The sequence below is a fragment of the Nerophis ophidion genome, linkage group LG05 (genome assembly GCF_033978795.1).
Source record: "Nerophis ophidion isolate RoL-2023_Sa linkage group LG05, RoL_Noph_v1.0, whole genome shotgun sequence".
Lineage (NCBI taxonomy): Eukaryota > Metazoa > Chordata > Actinopteri > Syngnathiformes > Syngnathidae > Nerophis > Nerophis ophidion.
This window is the reverse complement of record NC_084615.1, coordinates 14,327,482-14,348,357: the sequence shown is the minus strand read 5'-3', so window position 1 is coordinate 14,348,357 and position 20,876 is coordinate 14,327,482. Positions and strand designations below refer to the sequence as shown.

The 20,876-nt window shown below is 42.3% G+C and overlaps 1 protein-coding gene across 4 annotated transcripts in view; it reads right to left on the bottom strand.

Moving 5' to 3' along the window:
* LOC133552708 (equilibrative nucleobase transporter 1-like) overlaps nucleotides 1-20,876 on the bottom strand; it is a 60,535-nt gene that overhangs the window by 7,838 nt on the left and 31,821 nt on the right. For 2 of the 4 annotated variants that reach the window (XM_061900109.1, XM_061900107.1), the window contains 6 exons: nucleotides 18,065-18,194; nucleotides 12,663-12,709; nucleotides 12,484-12,560; nucleotides 6,345-6,437; nucleotides 6,110-6,249; nucleotides 3,112-3,212 (listed from right to left, as the gene is read on the bottom strand). In XM_061900109.1, the coding sequence (XP_061756093.1) occupies nucleotides 3,112-3,212; nucleotides 6,110-6,249; nucleotides 6,345-6,437; nucleotides 12,484-12,560; nucleotides 12,663-12,709; nucleotides 18,065-18,194 (588 nt within the window). Of the gene's footprint in view, nucleotides 1-3,111; nucleotides 3,213-6,109; nucleotides 6,250-6,344; nucleotides 6,438-12,483; nucleotides 12,561-12,662; nucleotides 12,710-18,064; nucleotides 18,195-18,392; nucleotides 18,664-18,707; nucleotides 18,864-20,876 lie in introns of those variants that run through there. The other 2 variants (XM_061900110.1, XM_061900106.1) reach the window with 2 other exon arrangements.

Below are 20,876 nucleotides of genomic sequence, written 5' to 3'. Positions count from 1 at the left end.
AAGTCCTGTGGGGAGTGCTCAGAGAGTATGGGGTATCGGACTGTCTGATTGGGGCAGTTCGCTCCCTGTATGATCCTAGCTTGGCCCGCATTGCCGGTAGTAAGTCGCACACTTTTCCAGTGAGGGTTGGACTCCGCCAAGGCTGCTCTTTGTCTCAAGATTTTGGTCATAACTTTTAAGGACAGAATTTCTAGGTGCAGTCAAGGTGTTGAGGGGTTCCGGTTCGGTGGCCGCGGGATCAGGTCTCTGCTTTTTGCAGATGATGTGGTCCTGATTGTTTCCTCTGGCCGGGATCTTCAGCTCTCACTGGATCAGTTCGCAGCCGAGTCTGAAGCGACCGGAATGAGTATCAGCACCTCCAAGTCCGAGTCCATGGTTCTCGCCCAGAAAAGGGTGGAGTACCACCTCCGGGTTGGGGCAGAGACCCTGCCCTAAGTGGAGGAGTTCAAGTACCTAGGAGTCTTGTTCACGAGTGAGGAAAGAGTGGATCGTGAGATCGACAGGCGGATCGGTGCCGTGTATTCAGTAATGCGGACGTTGTACCGATCCGTAGTGGTAAAGAAGGAGCTGAGCCGGAAGGCAAAGCTCTCAATTTACCGGTCGATCTACGTTCCCATCTTCACCTATGGTCATGAACTTTGGGTCATGGCCGAAAGGACGAGATCACAGGTACAAGTGGCCGAAATGTGTTTCCTCCGCCGGGTGGCGAGGCTCTCCCTTAGAGATAGGGTGAGAAGCTCTGTCATCTGGGAGGAGCTCAAAGTAAAGCCGCTGCTCCTCCACATCAAGAGGAGCAAGTTGAGGTGGTTCGAGCATCTGGTCAGGTTGACACCCGGACGACTCCCTAGGGAGCTGTTTAGGGCATGTCCAACCGGTAGGAGGCCACGGGGAAGACCCAGGACACGTTGGGAAGACTATGTCTACCGGCTAGCCTGGGAACGCCTCGGGATCCCCCAGGAAGAACTGGACGAAGTGGCTGGGGAGAGGGAAGTCTTGGCTTCCCTGCTGTGGCTGCTGCCCCTGCGACCCGACCTCGGATAAGCGGAAGAAGATGGATGGATGGATGGATGGATCAATCAATCAAAAGGTGGTGCTAAAAGGCCAAATATTTATACTCCAAAAACCAAGAGGGTGTGCCTGGGCAAGGATGGTTTCACTCTCTGGTAGTGAGAAAAACGACTGTTTTGATGCAAACAAGCAATCCTAACTGTCAAAGCCAACGACAATCGTTGAAGTGTAATTTTACCTCGTTAGCATTGAGGTATTGTGTGGCAGAATGACCGCTGTAGATCGACGACTACCAGTCCAAAGTAGTCGGAAACACCCGCGTAAGCATTCCATTCAGTTGTAAACAAATGGCAAAAATGACATTCTGGTCACCTTCTGTGTGACCGTGGGTTCCCTCCGGGTACTCCGGCTTCCTCCCACTTCCAAAGACATGCACCTGGGGATAGGTTGATTGGCAACACTAAATTGGCCCTAGTGTGTGAATGTTGTCTGTCTATCTGTGTTGGCCCTGCGATGAGGTGGCGACTTGTCCAGGGTGTACCCCGCCTACCGCCCGATTGTAGCTGAGATAGGCGCCAGTGCCCCCCGCGACCCCAAAAAGGGAATAAGCGGTAGAAAATGGATGGATGGATGGACCCCGACTTAGACAAGTTGAAAAACTTATTGGGGTGTTAGCGTTTAGTGGTCAATTGTACAGAATATCTACTGTACTGTGCAATCTACTAATAAAAGCTTCAATCAATCTGTCACACCTGGATAAAATCGGGTCTGTGTTTCGTCTGGTTTTCATTTTTTTTTTTGTCATTTCCGGTTTTATTTTGAAATGCTGACTCTCCCTCTCGTTTCAGATCACTCGCCCTTCCTCCTGTTTCACTGGTCTGACGTTTTTCCTGATTGCCTGATTGTGTCCACCTGTGTCACCCAGCCCTCATGTGTATAAATGTCTCATCCTCCTTCTGTCTTGTGCAAGAGTGTTTTCGTATCTTTTGTGCGAACCTCCAGCGTTCCATGTCCACAGTCATTGCCACGTTTTTTTGTACCCTTTTGTCAGGTAAGATTAGTGCTTAGTATTGCCTCCGTTGGAGTGCCTTTTGTTATATTTTGCATATTGTTCTCTTTGCACCTTTTTTCCCTCCACAGCTGGAGCGTTTTGAGTTTATTGAGTTTTGTTTGCTTAGAGGTCAGGTAAGCTCGGCATTTGATAGCCTGCTAAGTTTCTCCCTTTTTGGAATAAATATATGGTAGGAAGCCCCCACAGGTAGGAGGAGAGGACTGACCCGACTCAAGCCGATCAGAGGAAATAGGTGGACGGGCCTATGTTGTGCCAGATCTCACCCATCTAACTGATGAAGTCTACTCGGATATGAGGCCAAACGTCTTCTTAGACAAACCAAACCGTCCGGTTGCGATTGAACGCCCTGATATGACAAGGACTTGAATGAAAAATGTTCATGGTATTTGACAGTTGGTGAATAAACATGAAGAATAATCCTGAAGTTATGTAACACATTACAGTTGATGAAACCGTAATAAGCAAAGACTTTCAACTGACAGTAACTAGTGGTATGAAGTTGTACACTAGACAGTACAGTACGGGATATTGAGTTACGAGTTGTGTCACTGAATGATTTAAACTTGATTGTGTCAACAGTTCTAGCACCACTGTACCTTGTTTGTGTCAGTTCCAGCATCACTGTACCTTGTTTGTGTCAACAGTTCTAGCACCACTGTACCTTGTTTGTGTCAACAGTTCTAGCACCACTGTACCTTGTGTCAACAGTTCTAGTACCACTGTACCTTGTCCGTGTCAACAGTTCTAGCACCACCGTACCTTGTCTGTGTCAACAGTTCTAGTACCACTGTACCTTGTCCGTGTCAACAGTTCTAGCACCACCGTACCTTGTCTGTGTCAACAGTTCCAGCACCACTGTACCTTGTTTGTGTCAACAGTTCTAGCACCACCGTACCTTGTCTGTGTCAACAGTTCCAGCACCACTGTACCTTGTTTGTGTCAACAGTTCTAGCACCACTGTACCTTGTTTGTGTCAACAGTTCTAGCACCACTGTACCTTGTTTGTGTCAACAGTTCTAGCACCACTGTACCTGGTGTCGCTGGTTCCTTGTTTACATGTTGCACTTCATCTGTTGTCTGAGGGTCAAAAGTCACGGACTCTTCTGACTTCTTTGATTTTCCACAGGTCAACCTGAGGTTGCAGTAGTTTGGGAGAGAGTGACAAAGCACAATGAAACCACTTTTCAGTGACAAATGAAATCATGCACAACAAATGTAGTCCAGTATTAGACTTTGACCCTAGTTACTAAAATATGAGACATGAATCTATTTCAAACATGAACAAATAGGATGGCAATATCCAAAAAAGGGCTGTGATCCAACTAGGAAGTTTCAACATTCCTAACAGTCATTCCTGATTTCTAATAATCAGTGAAGAGGTATATTGTTGCAGTCTGATGAAAACTCTATCTCCACTTTTTCACGTTTTCTTTTTCACATGAGATATATTCTAGTGAGTTGTGTGTGTCTGTGAAGTGAATTAATAAAACTCATATTATGTAGTGCATATGGTGAATGTTCATATTCATCAGTCACCATCTTCAACTCAAACTTACATCAAATGATTCACTCCTTTACAATATCCTACCCTAATACCCGACCGTGCAATATTACCCTTCGAGTGCAATACGTCCAACACTGTCTGCCCCGCAGGATTTTGGAGGTCCAGTCATAGACAATTTAGAGTGAAAAGCAAATTTTATTTTCACTCGCAAACAAAACATTCTAACTTGGATTGTGTCCCTGGCTTGGAGACTCTCCTGAAGGACAGTGCGGTGAAGACACAACTAACTCCTTTCTTGTCTCTCATGGACACGGACTTGTTCTTGTTGACTTTGGACTATCGACTGTACAAGATCGAGGACGCAGAACAGAGACAAACTGCAGGCTTACACACAAACATGCATCCACAAAAATATACTCCACACAGATATATTTCCCCCCTTCCCCAATCCAACACCCTTGATGCAAATCCCATAGGTTTGATGAAAGGATGGTCAGCGCCTGAGAGCTGCGGCCTACCACCATGGCCCCGAACTCCCTTCCCTCTCTTGCTAGATATGTCGAGATGTAAGTTGTAATATTTATATGTGCTTTGCTTTGGAGGTTTTTTTTTCTCCACTCCAGACTGGGCCCCCTTAGGAGTCCAGTCTGGATTGTATTTTTTTACTCATTTTTTCCCAACGTTTGACTTTTTCCCCATCTTTTACGGGGGCGCCTTGTGGCGACTCATCAGCGTTCTTGTTCTGTAACCTTGTACACTGTTTGTTTGTCTCATCTTGAACGGGTTTGTGCTGAAAAATAAGTTTTGTTGTACTTGCGCAATGACAATAAAGACCTATCTATCTATCTATCTATCTATCGATTGTCATTACTTTATTATTCCGGTACTCTTGTTTTATTCTGTATATTGTACAGTATGTTGTATATTGTTTTGTATATGGTAAAGGATTGCTTATTGTTTTTATTGGATAGTAGTCTGTTTTTTCAGTTCTAATTTTTTGTCATTAGTACTTCTTGTATGATTAATTTTTATTCCATATTTGTTTACACTACCGCACCTTAAGTTGGAGTCCTTAATCTTATTATATGCAAATATAAGGACAATAAAGTCCATTCTATTCTGATCTATTCTATTCTATCTTGGAGAGTGCCTGAGTCGGCCTGGACACTGGCCGAGGGTGGAGTCGCCTCTCTTGGTTGCTTTGTTGGGTCTGCTCCTGTCTGTGGCCGTGCTACCCCCACCCCCGCAGACGATGCGTGGAACACCGCAGAGGCCACCACAGTGTATATGTTCTTTTTTTGTGTTCTTGTTGTTGTTTTACTTTTGTGGCTGTGTATAGAAGTGGCTGGTTGCATCAACTCTGCTCTTTTAATATCTTTAACGTCCTTTGTGTTCTTTGATGTTTCCCTCTCACACACATGTTTATGTGTGCTATGGATATCAATCAATCAATCAATCAATGTTTACTTATATAGCCCTAAATCACTAGTGTCTCAAAGGGCTGCACAAATCACCACGACATCCTCGGTAGGCCCATAAGTTTTTTTCCCCCTAGCCTCAGTTTGTACCTCCTCTCCAGGGGCCCAGGCTTTGACTGATACACTTCTTGTAGGAAAGAGGCCCTAATTGTGACTTCGAAATGCAAAATTGATGGCCCTATCCTTGAGAAGAAACTACCTGTCTAGCTCAACGCTAACATTTAAGTTATGACTTAAAGTTGTTTTCCAGACACTTACACATGAACATCTCATTTTATGATCAGGATTAGCTGTCCTGACTTAGCACACAGAGACAGGATGGCGAAATTGTTAGAATAATCATTTACTGTATATATATATATATATTATCACACAACTTTAGTATGCTTAAAGTCAGCTATTGTGCTCAAGCTGCATTTTTTCTATCTGTGCAAGGACAAAACTTATTGTCTGAGGGGTGGCTTCAGCCGCAGATGTTATTTTTGTTTTAGCCCGCTAACAGCCAAGGACTTTAAGGACCTCAACGAAGATGACAGCAGGCAGACAAAGCAGAAACAAGGCAATCACAAGGCCCCAGCACATTTTGTTACTTATTGTGCGTACTCGACCTTCTTTACATAATGTATGTGACCACTCCTTTTAGAGGCAGCCTCAATGATGTTGACTATGGAACTCCTGAATAAATAGAGGGAGGCGGGAGCTGAACCTTAGAGCGTAAGGCGAGACTGTGACTAAGTGTGCAGATCCATGCATTCTCCTCATGAACGAAATTGAACTATGTCACTGCATGATTCCTTGCTTCTTGTCTGTTTAATAGATGTCATCAGTGTTTGAACCTGACAGGAATATGAAAACTGACGCTTTGGCTTCTCCCATTTAGGAGTGCCTCATGTTCTTGACCTGACCTCCAAGAACTGCGGTCCTGTATAAAGATGCTCGCTTGTAATAAAGCAACTTTCGGTTCAGTAAAGCGTCTCCGACATCTCTTTTGATCAAGCGAGGGTGACAAGACCAAAAAATACGTATCATCCGCTATAGAGCTCATACCCAAATGTGTAGTGATCTGGAAGAGGGTATGGAATGATGTGTCTGGGTAACAGGAAGACAGTCCTCAGCACGTGTATGATGCTGCAGGCTGACAGGAACAGGAAACTGGCTCGATGAGATATTCCAGCCTCAAATACCAACTGTAGGAGTAAAAATCACTTTCAGTTCATAACATGTCCGTTAAAAAAAAAAAAAAAAAATTATAACAGTGACAACGATGACAAAAACTCCCCACCTTAACGATGAGGAAGACCACTGCGGAAGAGCCGAAAGCCCCGTTGAGAAGAGTGATGACGGTGGACCGATTGTTGGGGAACAGATTTGCCACCTTGGGAAGTAGAATAGTTCAAATCAGAGTCTGTTGCGCCTTCTTGGTACATTTAGTCAATTGTGAATGCAATGGCTATGATTTAAGTTGATTCCGAACAGGGGTGTCAAACTCCTTTTAATTGAGGGCCACATGGCAGTTATCTTTGCCCTCAGTGTCAATCAATCAATCAATCAATCAATGTTCATTTATACATCCCTAAATCACATGTGTCTCAAAGGGCTGCACAAGCCACAACAACATCCTCGGTTTAGATCCAACATAAGGGCAAGGAAAAACTCACAGCCCAGTGGGATGTCAGTGAGAATGACTATAAGAACCCTTGGAGAGGACCGCAGATGTCGGTGACACCCCCCCCCCCACCAACCCTGCATGGGGGAAACTGGATGCAATGGATGTCGAGTGGGTCTAGCATAAGATTGTGAAAGTCCAGTCCATAGTGAATCTAACATAATATTGTGAAAGTCCAGTCCATAGTGAATCTAACATAATATTGTGAAAGTCCAGTCCATAGTGAATCTAACATAATATTGTGAAAGTCCAGTCCATAGTGAATCTAACATAATATTGTGAAAGTCCAGTCCATAGTGGATCTAACATAATATTGTGAAAGTCCAGTCCATAGTGAATCTTACATAATAGTGAGAGTCCAGTCCATAGTGAATCTAACATAATAGTGAGAGTCCAGTCCATAGTGAATCTAACATAATATTGTGAAAGTCCAGTCCATAGCGGGGCCAGCAGGAGACCATCCCGAGGCGAGACGGGTCAGCAGCGCCGAGATGTCCCCAACCGATGCACAGTAAATAAATAAATAAATATATATATGTATATATATATATATATATATATATATATACACACATCCATTTTTCTACCGCCTATTCCCTTTGAGGTCATGGGGGGCGCTGGTGCCTATCTCAGCTACAATCGGGCGGAAGGCGGGTTACACCCTGGACAAGTCGCCACCTCATCGCAGGGCTATATTATATATATATATATATATATATGTAAATAATCAAATGCATAGGCAATTGTGTAATATCATTCACTGTTAGAATGGGTGGAGGAGGGAGTTGTGTCGGCACAGAACTACAAGGGAGCAATGTTTTATATATATATATATATATATATATATATATATATATATATATATATATCCATCCATCCATCCATTTTCTACCGCTTATTCCCTTTCGGGGTCGCGGGGGGCGCTGGCGCCTATCTCAGCTACAATCGGGCGGAAGGCCTATATATATATATATATATATATATATATATATATATATATATTAGAGATGCACGGTTTGCGGTCACAACCGCGGAGTACGCGAATAAACCGCGGGTCGGGCGGGTGACATGACGAAAAAATGTATTTTAAATAGATTCGGGCGGGTGGCGGTTGAACCAATTCGGAAATATATATTGTAATAATCCCAGGAATGTAGGCTCATAAAACTTCTTCGTTTGTCTTGTCTTTATTGCACAAGATGTAATACAACCACACAACAGCTCTTATGTCTCTAACGCTTTTCCCGGGACAACTCGAACTCTCACTTCCCTATCTCTCCCGGAAGTCCCGCCCCCCAGCTAAAGTCATTGGCTAACACCCCGTAGCCAGCCGCTACATTATACATGGTTAAATGTTATGTTGAAGAGGTTCATTGAGCCTACTGACGTGTATTTATAAATGGTTGATTTATACAGGCTAGTAGGTAAAGTGTTGTACCTGACAACTCTTGATGGTACTATTCATATAACACGTCACAGACAACGTCACGCTAACATCACGTGACACCTCTGATGAAGGCTGCAGAAGCAGGGTAGCCCAAACTTGTCAGGTACAACACTTTACCTTGCTAGCCTATAGAAATCAACCATTTATAAATAGTTCAATGTTGTTACCCACACACGAAAAACCAGCAGCACTCTTTGAAACAGTATGGTATAGCTATAGGGGTGGCATAGCTCGGTTGGTAGAGCGGCCGTGCCAGCAACTTGAGGGTTGCAGGTTCGATTCCCGCTTCCGCCATCCTAGTCACTGCCGTTGTGTCCTTGGGCAAGACACTTTACCCACCTGCTCCCAGTGCCACCCACACTGGTTTAAATGTAACTTAGATATTAGGTTAGATATCGGCCGGGCACAGCCCGAAGAGGCAACGTGGGTCATCCCTCCAATGGGCTCACCACTCATAGGAGGGGCCATAGAGGTCGGGTGCATTGTGAGCTGGGCGGCAGCCGAAGGCAGGGCACTTGGCGGTCCGATCCTCGGCTACAGAAGCTAGCTCTTGGGACGTGGAACGTCACCTCACTGGGGGGGAAGGAGCCTGAGCTAGTCCGCGAGGTAGAGAAGTTCCGGCTGGATATAGTCGGACTCACCTCGACGCACAGCAAGGGCTCTGGAACCAGTTCTCTCGAGAGGGACTGGACCCTCTTCCACTCTGGCGTTGCCGACAGTGAGAGGCGACGGGCTGGGGTGGCAATTCTCGTTGCCCCCCGGCTCAAAGCCTGCACGTTTGAGTTCAACCCAGTGGACGAGAGGGTAGCTTCCCTTCGCCTTCGGGTGGGGGGACGGGTCCTGACTGTTGTTTGTGCTTACGCACCAAACAGCAGTTCAGAATACCCACCCTTTTTGGGTACACTCGAGGGAGTACTGGAAAGTGCTCCCCCGGGTGATTCCCTTGTCCTACTGGGAGACTTAAACGCTCATGTTGGCAACGATAGTGAAACCTGGAGAGGCGTGATTGGGAAGAATGGTCGCCCGGATCTAAACCCGAGTGGTGTTTTGTTATTGGACTTTTGTGCTCGTCACGGATTGTCCATAACAAACACCATGTTCAAACATAAGGGTGTCCATATGTGCACTTGGCACCAGGACACCCTGGGCCGCAGTTCCATGATCGACTTTGTAGTTGTGTCATCGGATTTGCGGCCTCATGTTCTGGACACTCGGGTGAAGAGAGGGGCGGAGCTTTCTACCGATCACCACCTGGTGGTGAGTTGGCTGCGATGGTGGGGGAGGATGCCGGACAGACCTGGCAGGCCCAAACGCATTGTGAGGGTCTGCTGGGAACGTCTGGCAGGGTCTCCTGTCAGAGAAAGTTTCAATTCCCACCTCCGGAAGAACTTTGAACATGTCACGAGGGAGGTGCGGGACATTGAGTCCGAGTGGACCATGTTCCGAACCTCTATTGTCGAGGCGGCTGATTGGAGCTGTGGCCGCAAGGTTGTTGGTGCCTGTCGTGGCGGTAATCCCAGAACCCGTTGGTGGACACCAGCAGTGAGGGATGCCGTCAAGCTGAAGAAGGAGTCCTATCGGGTTCTTTTGGCTCATAGGACTCCGGAGGCAGTGGACGGGTACCGACGGGCCAAGCGGTGTGCAGCTTTAGCGGTAGCCGAGGCAAAAACTCGGACATGGGAAGAGTTCGGGGAAGCCATGGAAAACGACTTCCGGACGGCTTCGAAGCGATTCTGGACCACCATACGCCGCCTCAGGAAGGGGAAGCAGTGCACTATCAACACCGTGTATGGTGCGGATGGTGTTCTGCTGACTTCGACTGCGGATGTTGTGGATCGGTGGAGGGAATACTTCGAAGACCTCCTCAATCCCGCCAACACGTCTGCCTTTGAGGAAGCGGTGCCTGGGGAATCCGTGGTGGACTCTCCTATTTCTGGGGCTGAGGTCGCTGAGGTAGTTAAAAAGCTCCTCGGCGGCAAGGCCCCGGAGGTGGATGAGATCCGCCCGGAGTTCCTTAAGGCTCTGGATGATGTGGGGCTGTCTTGGTTGACAAGACTCTGCAGCATCGCGTGGACATCGGGGGCGGTACCTCTGGATTGGCAGACCGGGGTGGTGGTCCCTCTCTTTAAGAAGGGGGACCGGAGGGTGTGTTCCAACTATCGTGGGATCACACTCCTCAGCCTTCCCGGTAAGGTTTATTCAGGTGTAATGGAGAGGAGGCTACGCCGGATAGTCGAACCTCGGATTCAGGAGGAACAGTGTGGTTTTCGTCCTGGTCGTGGAACCGTGGACCAGCTCTATACTCTCGGCAGGGTTCTTGAGGGTGCATGGGAGTTTGCCCAACCAGTCTACATGTGCTTTGTGGACTTGGAGAAGGCATTCGACCGTGTCCCTCGGGAAGTCCTGTGGGGAGTGCTCAGAGAGTATGGGGTACCGAACTGTCTTATTGTGGCAGTCCGCTCCCTGTATGATCAGTGCCAGAGCTTGGTCCGCATTTCTGGCAGTAAGTCGGACACGTTTCCAGTGAGGGTTGGACTCCGCCAAGGCTGTCCTTTGTCACCGATTCTGTTCATAACTTTTATGGACAGAATTTCTAGGCGCAGCCAAGGCGTTGAGGGGTTCCGGTTTGGTGGCTGCAGGATTAGGTCTCTGCTTTTTGCAGATGTTGTGGTCCTGATGGCTTCATCTGGCCGGGATCTTCAGCTCTCACTGGATCGGTTCGCAGCCGAGTGTGAAGCGACCGGAATGAGAATCAGCACCTCCAAGTCTGAGTCCATGGTTCTCGCCCGGAAAAGGGTGGAGTGCCATCTCCGGGTTGGGGAGGAGACCCTGCCCCAAGTGGAGGAGTTCAAGTACCTAGGAGTCTTGTTCACGAATGGGGGAAGAATGGATCGTGAGATCGACAGGCGGATCGGTGCGGCGTCTTCAGTAATGCGGACGTTGTATCGATCCGTTGTGGTGAAGAAGGAGCTGAGCCAGAAGGCAAAGCTCTCAATTTACCGGTCGATCTACGTTCCCATCCTCACCTATGGTCATGAGCTCTGGGTCATGACCGAAAGGATAAGATCACGGGTACAAGCGGCCGAAATGAGTTTCCTCTGCCGGGTGGCGGGGCTCTCCCTTAGAGATAGGGTGAGAAGCTCTGCCATCCGGGAGGAGCTCAAAGTAAAGCCGCTGCTCCTCCACATCGAGAGGAGCCAGATGAGGTGGTTCGGGCATCTGGTCAGGATGCCACCCGAACGCCTCCCTAGGGAGGTGTTTAGGGCACGTCCAGCTGGTAGGAGGCCACGGGGAAGACCCAGGACACGTTGGGAAGACTATGTCTCCCGACTGGCCTGGGAACGCCTCGGGATCCCCCGGGAAGAGCTAGACGAAGTGGCTGGAGAGAGGGAAGTCCGGGCTTCCCTGCTTAGGCTGCTGCCCCCGCGACCCGACCTCGGATAAGCGGAAGATGATGGATGGATGGATATGTAAAGCGCTTTGAGTCACTAGAAAAAAAACGCTATATAAAAATAATTCACTTCACACTTATGTGGGCATACTTTTATTTTGAAGTGTCTCGTTTAGTCTGTCGACGGGTGTAAGGAAGCTACTTCCGGGTATGGCCAACGAGGTATTTGTCATTTGTTGGTATTTTACTTGATAAAATGTTTGATCCACATGCTGTGCATGTTATTATTTTGACGTTTGTAACCTGCTTTATTTATTACAGTTTTCATGGTGAATTTGAAGGGAAAGTAAGCCTTCAAATAAATCAGTTCAAGAAAGCCATTGTGTCTGTGCTATTTGGAGGGAGTTACACTTTCTGACCTCACTAATGCCTTGCATTGTCTATATTAGATATATTACAACGGGCGGGTGTGGCTTTGATGAAATGTTGGTTTGGGTGGATAGCGGGTGGATGACTACTTTAGTGAGGCGGTTGCGGATGATATAATTGCCTAGCCGCGCATCTCTAATATATATATATATATATACATATATATAAAGATATATACAGTATATATAATAAATCAATATTGCCAACAGTGAATGATATTATTACACAATTGCCTATGCATTTTGTTGGTATCTGGACGACCCGACTCTATGGTTATTATATGGTCATGCTCACTGAGCTGAGGTCTCAACATTCATCAGTTGGCAAAATCCCACAAGGTGTATTTTTAACCACATGCTTTTAGTCCAATCACCTTCAACATGGGACGTTTTGCTGAATCATTATTTCAAGAAGTACTAAATTCCAAGAAAACATCCAAATGTATATCAATCATGACAATGAGCAAACATGTAGTGTGTGACACCGACCTGGAAGTTGGTGAGGAGCAACATACTGCCACCCACAGCGATGAAGGAAAGAGCCGGAAAAAGCAGAGCGGCTCGAGCTGAAGGGAAACGAAACAGCATAGACCAGATCTCAGCCTTTTTGCAATATATCGACTATTTTTAGTACAGATATTATGCACAGGAAAGTAGATATCATTTACCTGGAGTAGAGAAGGCAACCATCAAGGTGCCCATGAGGTGAAGGCATCTATAAGACATTTCATGCATTCTATTACAACACATTTAGACTGATAACCATTGGAGTATTTATATGCTTTTGAAGCAGGTCTGTATATATATATATATAGTTTATTAGGGCTGCAAATCTTCGGGTGTCCCGCGATTCGATTCAAAATCGATTCTTGAAGTCACGATTTGATTCAAAATCGATTTTTTTTTTCAATTCCGTTACGCCTGTTTGGCATTGTGATGCCGGGTTCGATTCCCTCGAGAATGCGTCGAAAATTGAACACAGCAAAAGGTATGAACTAATGAAAGGCGCTAGAGAACAAAAATACTGGAACTAAGAAAAGGCAAACAAAAGACGCTAGCATGAAAGCTAGGATAAACAAATAGTAAACTAAACTGGCACATAGGCACAAAAAAGGGGAAAACAAAAGATTTAGCATGAGAGCTAAGATTGAATAAAAGTGCGCAGCGTGAGAACTCGCGAGAATTATACTGAAATTTGCATGTAAGCAAAAGCGCAAAGCAGACCTACCGTTGTGCGTGAACACATTTGGATCCCAGACTGAACAACAAAAGATGCAGGTTTATATAAGGCAGGTGATTAGTGAGGACAGGTGTGCAGGGCCGTGAGAAACAGGTGAAACTAATAAGATCACTACACAATAATATGTGGAGGATCTAAAAAGCGGCTCTCAACAAATTCAACACGTTTCTCGATTCAAAAACGATATTTTTCCGATTCAAAAGGATTCTGTATTCATTCAAAACATAGGATTTCAGCAGGATCTACCCCAGTCTGCTGACATGCTAGCAGAGTAGTAGATATAAAAAAAAAAAAAAGCTTTTATAATTGTAAAGGACAAGGTTTTATCAACTGATTGCAATAACGTAAATTTGTTTTAACTTTTAAACGAACCAAAATATGAATTATTTTATCTTTGTGAAAACATTGGACACAGTGTGTTGTCAAGCTTATGAGATGCCATGTAAGTGTAAGCCACTGTGACACTATTGTTCTTTTATTTATTTTTATAACTGTCTAATGATAATGTCAATGAGGGATTTTTAATCACTGCTATGCTGAAATTATAACTAATATTGATACTGTTGTTGATAATATTCATTTTTGTTTCACTACTTTTGGTTTGTTCTGTGTGGTGTTTGTGTCTCCTCTCAATTGCTCTGTTTATTGCAGTTCTGAGTGTTGCTGGGTCAGGTTTGGTTTTGGAATTGAATTGCATTGTTATGGTATTGCTGTATATTTGTCAGACCTGGACATGAATTGTTTGTGCTCCTTCGACGCAGAGGGATTACAGGACGAGCCAGGCGTGAATTCAGGTAGATTTTTTTTTTAGTTTATACTCTAAATACAAAAAAAAGGCAAAACAAAAAGCGCGCTCGATGGCGGATAATAATCTATACTAAAACTTAGAACAAAAACAGCCAAATGGCAATACTATCTACAAACAAACAAAAGATACTATCAAAGGCATAAATACAAACAAAAACTTACTTGGCGTGGATGAATCGAAAAGCATGGCATGAAGTATGAAAGGCAATGAAAACGAAGTTCCCAGACTGATGAACAGAAAGAAAATGACTTAAATACTGGCTGTGATAATCAGGAACAGGTGCGGGACTGAGGGCAGGGGCGTGACAGGGTGGGAACTAAGGCGTTGACATGGTAACAAAAGCAAACCAGGAAGTGCAAAATGGAACAAGAGTCCAGAAAACAAAACAAAACGTGATCAAACATTAAAAAAAAAAAAAAAGAAAGAAAAAAAATCGATTTCTTTTAAAATGAGAATAGATTCTGAAACGCACAACGTGAGAATCGCGATTCGTATTTGAATCGATTTCTCTCTGTCTCTACATATATATATATGTATATATATATATACACATATATATATATATACATATATATATATACATATATATATATATATATATATATATATATATATATATATATATATATATATATATATATATATATATATATATATATATATATGTATATAGTAACACATTAATATGGGAACATTTTATATATCCATCCATCCATTTTCTACCGCTTATTCCCTTTCGGGGTCGCTCAGCTACAATCGGGCGGAAGGCGGCGTACACCCTGGACAAGTCGCTACCTCATCGCAAGGCCAACACAGATAGACAGACAACATTCACACTCACATTCACACACTAGGGCCAATTTAGTGTTGCCAATCAACCTATCCCCAGGTGCATGTTTTTGGAAGTGGGAGGAAGCCGGAGTACCCGGAGGGAACCCACGCATTCACGGGGAGAACATGCAAACTCCACACAGAAAGATCCCGAGCCTGGATTTGAACCCAGGACTGCAGGAACTTCGTATTGTGAGGCAGACGCACTAACCCCTCTGCCACCGTGAAGCCCTATATATATATATATATATATATATATATATATATATATTTATATATATATATATATATATATATATATATATATATGTATATATATATATATATATATATATATATATTAGGGGTGTGGGAAAAAATCAATTCGAATACGAATCGAATCGTTTATGTTGTGCGATTCAGAATCAATTCTAATTTTAAAAAATTAGATTTTTAATTTTTTTATTTAAAAAAATAAATAAATATTAAAAAAAAATATATATATATTTTTTTTTTTTAAACAATCCAACAAACCACTACACAGCAATACCATAACAATGCAATCCAATTCCAAAACCAAACCTGACCCAGCAACACTCAGAACTGCAATAAACAGAGCAATTGAGAGGAGACACAAACACCACACAGAACAAACCAAAAGTAGTGAAACAAAAATGAATATTATCAACAACAGTATCAATATTAGTCATAATTTCAGCATAGCAGTGGTTAAAAATCCCTCATTGACATTATCATTAGACATTTATAAAAATAATAAAAAAGAACAATAGTGTCACAGTGGCTTACACTTGCATCGCATCTCATAAGCTTGACAACACACTGTGTCCAATGTTTTCACAAAGATAAAATAAGTCAGATTTTTGGTTCGTTTAATAGTTAAAACAAATTTACATTATTGCAATCAGTTGATAAAACATTGTCCTTTACAATTATATAAGTTAAAAAAAAAAATCTACTACTTTGTTAGCATGTCAGCAGACTGGGGTAGATCCTGCTGAAATCCTATGTGTTGAATGAATATAGAATCCTTTTGAATCGGAAAAATATCCTTTCTGAATCGGATCGAAAAAATCAATATATTATCGAATCGTGACCCTAAGAATCGATATTGAATCGAATCATGGGACACCCAAAGATTCACAGCCCTAATATATATATATATATATATATATATATATATAGATATATATATATATATATATATATCTATATATATATATCTATATATATATATATATATCTATATATATATATATATATATATATATATATATATATATATAAACACCATATATATAAGACATCCAAGACACAATCTTCCATCAAGTTCTACTCCAAGATTGTCATCAAAAAAGTTGACATTAGAAGAACAAATGGCATCTCAGCCTTAGTCTTGAAGAGCCGTGCTTTTTTTCCCAACACATAACATATAACTAGCACCACAGTACTGACAGAAAGGAAAAGGGCTCAGGTTGTATCAGTGCCTGAGCATTTTTATTGGATTTCAAAAAATCAAAAAACGATTAAAAAAATAAATAAATATAAAACATTTTTAAAAGTTTTTTTGGTATTGTTTTAATATGTCCTGTGCAGCCACTCATGCAAATCATACATATTATTACTTTAGATGTTTATATCTGCAGTACACATTTACTCTAGAACAGAGAAGTGTTGGATACTTCTCTTGTTGCCTTATTTGTATTTGACTTTATTAAATGTTTGGGTAGAATTTTTTTTTAAAACAAAACCAGTTTTCTTTGAATTAATAAAACAATTTATCATCTATCTTATGGAGCGACGTAGTTAATCATAGAACTGGCACACAATGTTATTAATGAAGTCCTGATTTGGAATTGTTGTTATGTATACTGTACCTCTCATATATTAAGGCTGTCAAACATTTAAAATATTGATCGCGATAAATCCCTTTTTGTTCATAGTTGACTCAAAACGAACCACGATATTCACAGATAGATATCATTTTTCATCATTAGTAAGTGTACCCTCAACGGATCATTTTCAAGTTTTAACATATCAATTTAAATATCGCTAAAATGTGTTCCATTTTGTCCACTAGCGACGCTGAGATCATTATTCATGCGTTTGTTACGCCTCGTCTCCATTACTGTAACCTATTATTTTGGGGTCTCCCTATGTCTAGCATTATAAGATTACAATTGGTACAAAATGCGGCTGCTAGACTTTTGACAAGAACAAGACAGTTGGATCATATTACATTTATACTGTATATACCTTATATGCATATATACCTATATATATATACCTATACTGTATATAATTTACATACATATATACCTATACTGTATATACCTTACATACATATATACCTATGTATATATACTTATACTGTATATACCTTATATACATATATACATATATACCTATATATATATATACTTATACTGTATATACCTTATATACATATATACCTATATATATATACTTATACTGTATATACCTTATATACATATATACCTATATATACAACTATACTGTCATGACACGGAGTCGAACCCGCGTTTCCTCCGTGTCGGCCGCCTCCTCTGTCAACGCGCTAAGACTTGCCTCCGCAGACATCATGCTCAGACACATCCCCGCACGTGCTGAGCGCAGCACGCCCACGCAGCAACGAGCCTGCACTCAATCAATAATCGACACACCTGGATTTGATGAAAGGGAGTGGCACAAAGACCAGCAGACCTGAGGAACCTTTGCCAGAACATCGCTATCTTCCCAGTAAGCATTACGTCTCGCATTCCCTACCCTGTGCTTTGCTCTCTCCGTGTCTCCTTGGTTCATGTCCCTTGTGTCTTCCCCAGTGACTCCTCTGTCTTCCGTGATCGTACCTTGCCTCTCGACATCCATCCGGATTCCTGACTGCCTTCCTCGATCCACGACCTCCCTGTTCGGAATCCAGTCCATAGTGGATCTAGCAGCTATATCCACTATAGACTGGACTCTCACTATTATGCTAGATCCACTATGGACTGGACTCTCACACTATTATGTCAGGTCCACTATGGACTGGACTCTCACTATTATGCTAGTTCCACCATGGACTGTATATATGCGTTTAATTTTTTTGGCTCCTTCAACATTCCGGGCTGCCGACCCCTGGCCTCCCCTGACCACACAGTCCCCCGGTTAGGCGATGATCAAGGTTCACTTACATTGCGTAAACTCGAGCCACCGTTGTCCCAAAGCGATCGAAGATGAAACCGTTGAGGAGGGTGACAAAATAGTTCATGAAGGACGCGATGGTGAAGACCAGCGAGAACTGCTCATCCTGTCCCCGGCAGTCTGATTGATTGATTGAGACTTGAGTTAGATTGCACAGTACAGTACATATTCACTACAATTGACCACTAAATGGCAACACCCGAATAAGTCTTTCAACTTTTTTAAATCCGGGTCCACATTAATCAATTCATGGTAACACACAAAGACGTTGGGTCTAGACACTTGGGTGTGTCTCTCTCACGTTTGTCTCAAACATACCTAGGACCTGCGAGCTGTTTATTCCCGTGGCGTTGACACAAAAGGAGCCGAAGAAGCCCTGCGTCTTCAAGATGAAAACAAGCGAGGCCCAGCCAAAGAGGATCCCTGCAAAACACAAACACTCCACCATGCCCGTGAACACGGAGAGGCCTCGTCGCACCCCCGGACATTTTGGACAATTCCACATTGTCCCTGTTGGTGTACCTCTCTATCACACACACACACCAGTTGATCTGCCCAAAAAAGAAGAGCAATATAAGCAATTTATGTTCTATCTATCGCATAAATGAAACAACCAAGGTCTTTCCGACTCACGCAAATATCGCCGGATCCTCTCAGGTCTCGGCGCTGCTGTATCGCACAACCTTTCTTTATAGGGCAAACCCTCCAAACAAAACGTTGGTAAGAATGCCAGCTGTAGAAAGTGTGAAAGCATGCATGGGGACACCACACCACTGTATCAGATCAGACTGACGACAGGAGACGACGTTAAAGACTAAGTCACAACATTTGGGAGCTTGAAGAATAGACCGACCTTCATCTCTCTCAACACTTGCAGATCTATCTGCTCAAGATCTGCCTGTTTTTTTTTGTTTGTTTTTTTTGTCCTGTCCAGCTTCTCAGGCAAATCATATAGTTGATGTACAAACGTAGATGCCCGTATCGGCTGTTCACATTTACTTTACAAAAGAGAAGTGGAGGATATTTCTCTCGTTGCCATTGGCGTTGTTGGACTGGTTTTAGGGGGGCTCTAAATAATTTGGTATTATATATATATATATATATATATATATATATTTTGTTTTTTTTCTTTTACAAATATCTGCCAAAACATTTGTTACAAAGTAGCCCGAATAAGAGTTTGAATAAATAACCGTATAACCTGTCATTATTCACTCAGTTTCCCCTCACTTCATAGCTTAAGGTAGAGAGCCTCGGTATTGTTGCGTCGGACCAGTTCTTCCTCCCAGGGAATCTAAGTTACTGGCCAATCCCATACAGTATATGCTGAGTAAGAAGGACCATCGTGACAGAATTGGAATATTTTCAAGTTTTACTAAAGCTTTAGGAGGTCAACTTAACCGATACATTCATATCGGCTGCTCTAGTTGATCTGGCATTCTAAGGGAAAACAAATTCTTTTCACACAAAAGAACCCCCCCTCCTCTCAACACCATAAGGTGGTAGAGACGTGGGGGATGTATTCACATTCCGATGGTTTACGACAGTGGTCCCCAACCTTTTTGTAGCTGCCCCATTATTGCTAGGTTGTCTATTACCATTGCTGGTATATTCATCATTCCTACATTGATACAAATCGTTTATACACATCCTCTACTATACCTTTAAGTATTTCACATAGGTATATATATATATATATATATATATACATACATGGGGTGTGGGAAAAAATTGATTCGAATACGAATCGAATCAAATACGTTGTGCGATTCAGAATCGATTCTCATTTAAAAAAATATTTATTTTTTTATTTTATTTTTTTTAATCAATCCAACAAAACCACTACACAGCAATACCATAACAACGCAATCCAATTCCAAAACCAAACCTGACCCAGCAACACTCGGAACTGCAATAAACAGAGCAATTGAGAGGAGACACAAAACACCACACAGAAAAAAACAAAAGTAGTGAAACAAAAATGAATATTATCAACAACAGTATCAATATTAGTTATAATTTCAGCATAGCAGTGATTAAAAATCCCTCGTTGACATTATCATTAGACATTTATAAAAATAATAAAAAAGAACAATAGTGTCACAGTGGCTTACACTTGCATCGCATCTCATAAGCTTGACAACACACTGTGTCCAATGTTTTCACAAAGATAAAATAAGTCATATTTTTGGTTCGTTTAATAGTTAAAACAAATAAAACAAAGAGGGGGTGATTGAAGGAGAACAGGATGAGCAGCGTCAGAGCGATGAAGCCTCAGTCCTTCTTGGTCCGTGAGGACAATACTCACATATAAGGGATGAATTTAAATATTTTACTTTTTTTTTTTTTTTTTACATAAAGAGTAAAACAAATCTGGGGATTTTACCAATGTTTTTTTTTTCTACAAAAAAAACCTGGGAAGATTTTTACTGTAATATATATGGTGTAATTTTATTATTATTATTTTCACAATAAAAATACAGAACCGCTGTTTAATTTTATTTTTGCAACACAGCTGGCAATTATTTTTTACCATAATAAAATGTGGTACCATAAAATCATCAACTGTGGATTTAAAAATAAAAATAAAAATAAAAAAAGACAGCTAAGTCCACAGAATTTCACTGTTAAAAAAAACAAACATTGGTTGTATTATTTTTTAACTTACAGTAATATGCTAGAAAAAAAACTCCCTAAATTTTACAGTAAAATCTATCGGTTATTTTTATTGTGTACAATATGATGGATAACTTGCTTCGAAACCATAAGTTAAGCAGATATTTAAGTTTTTTTTGGGATTTT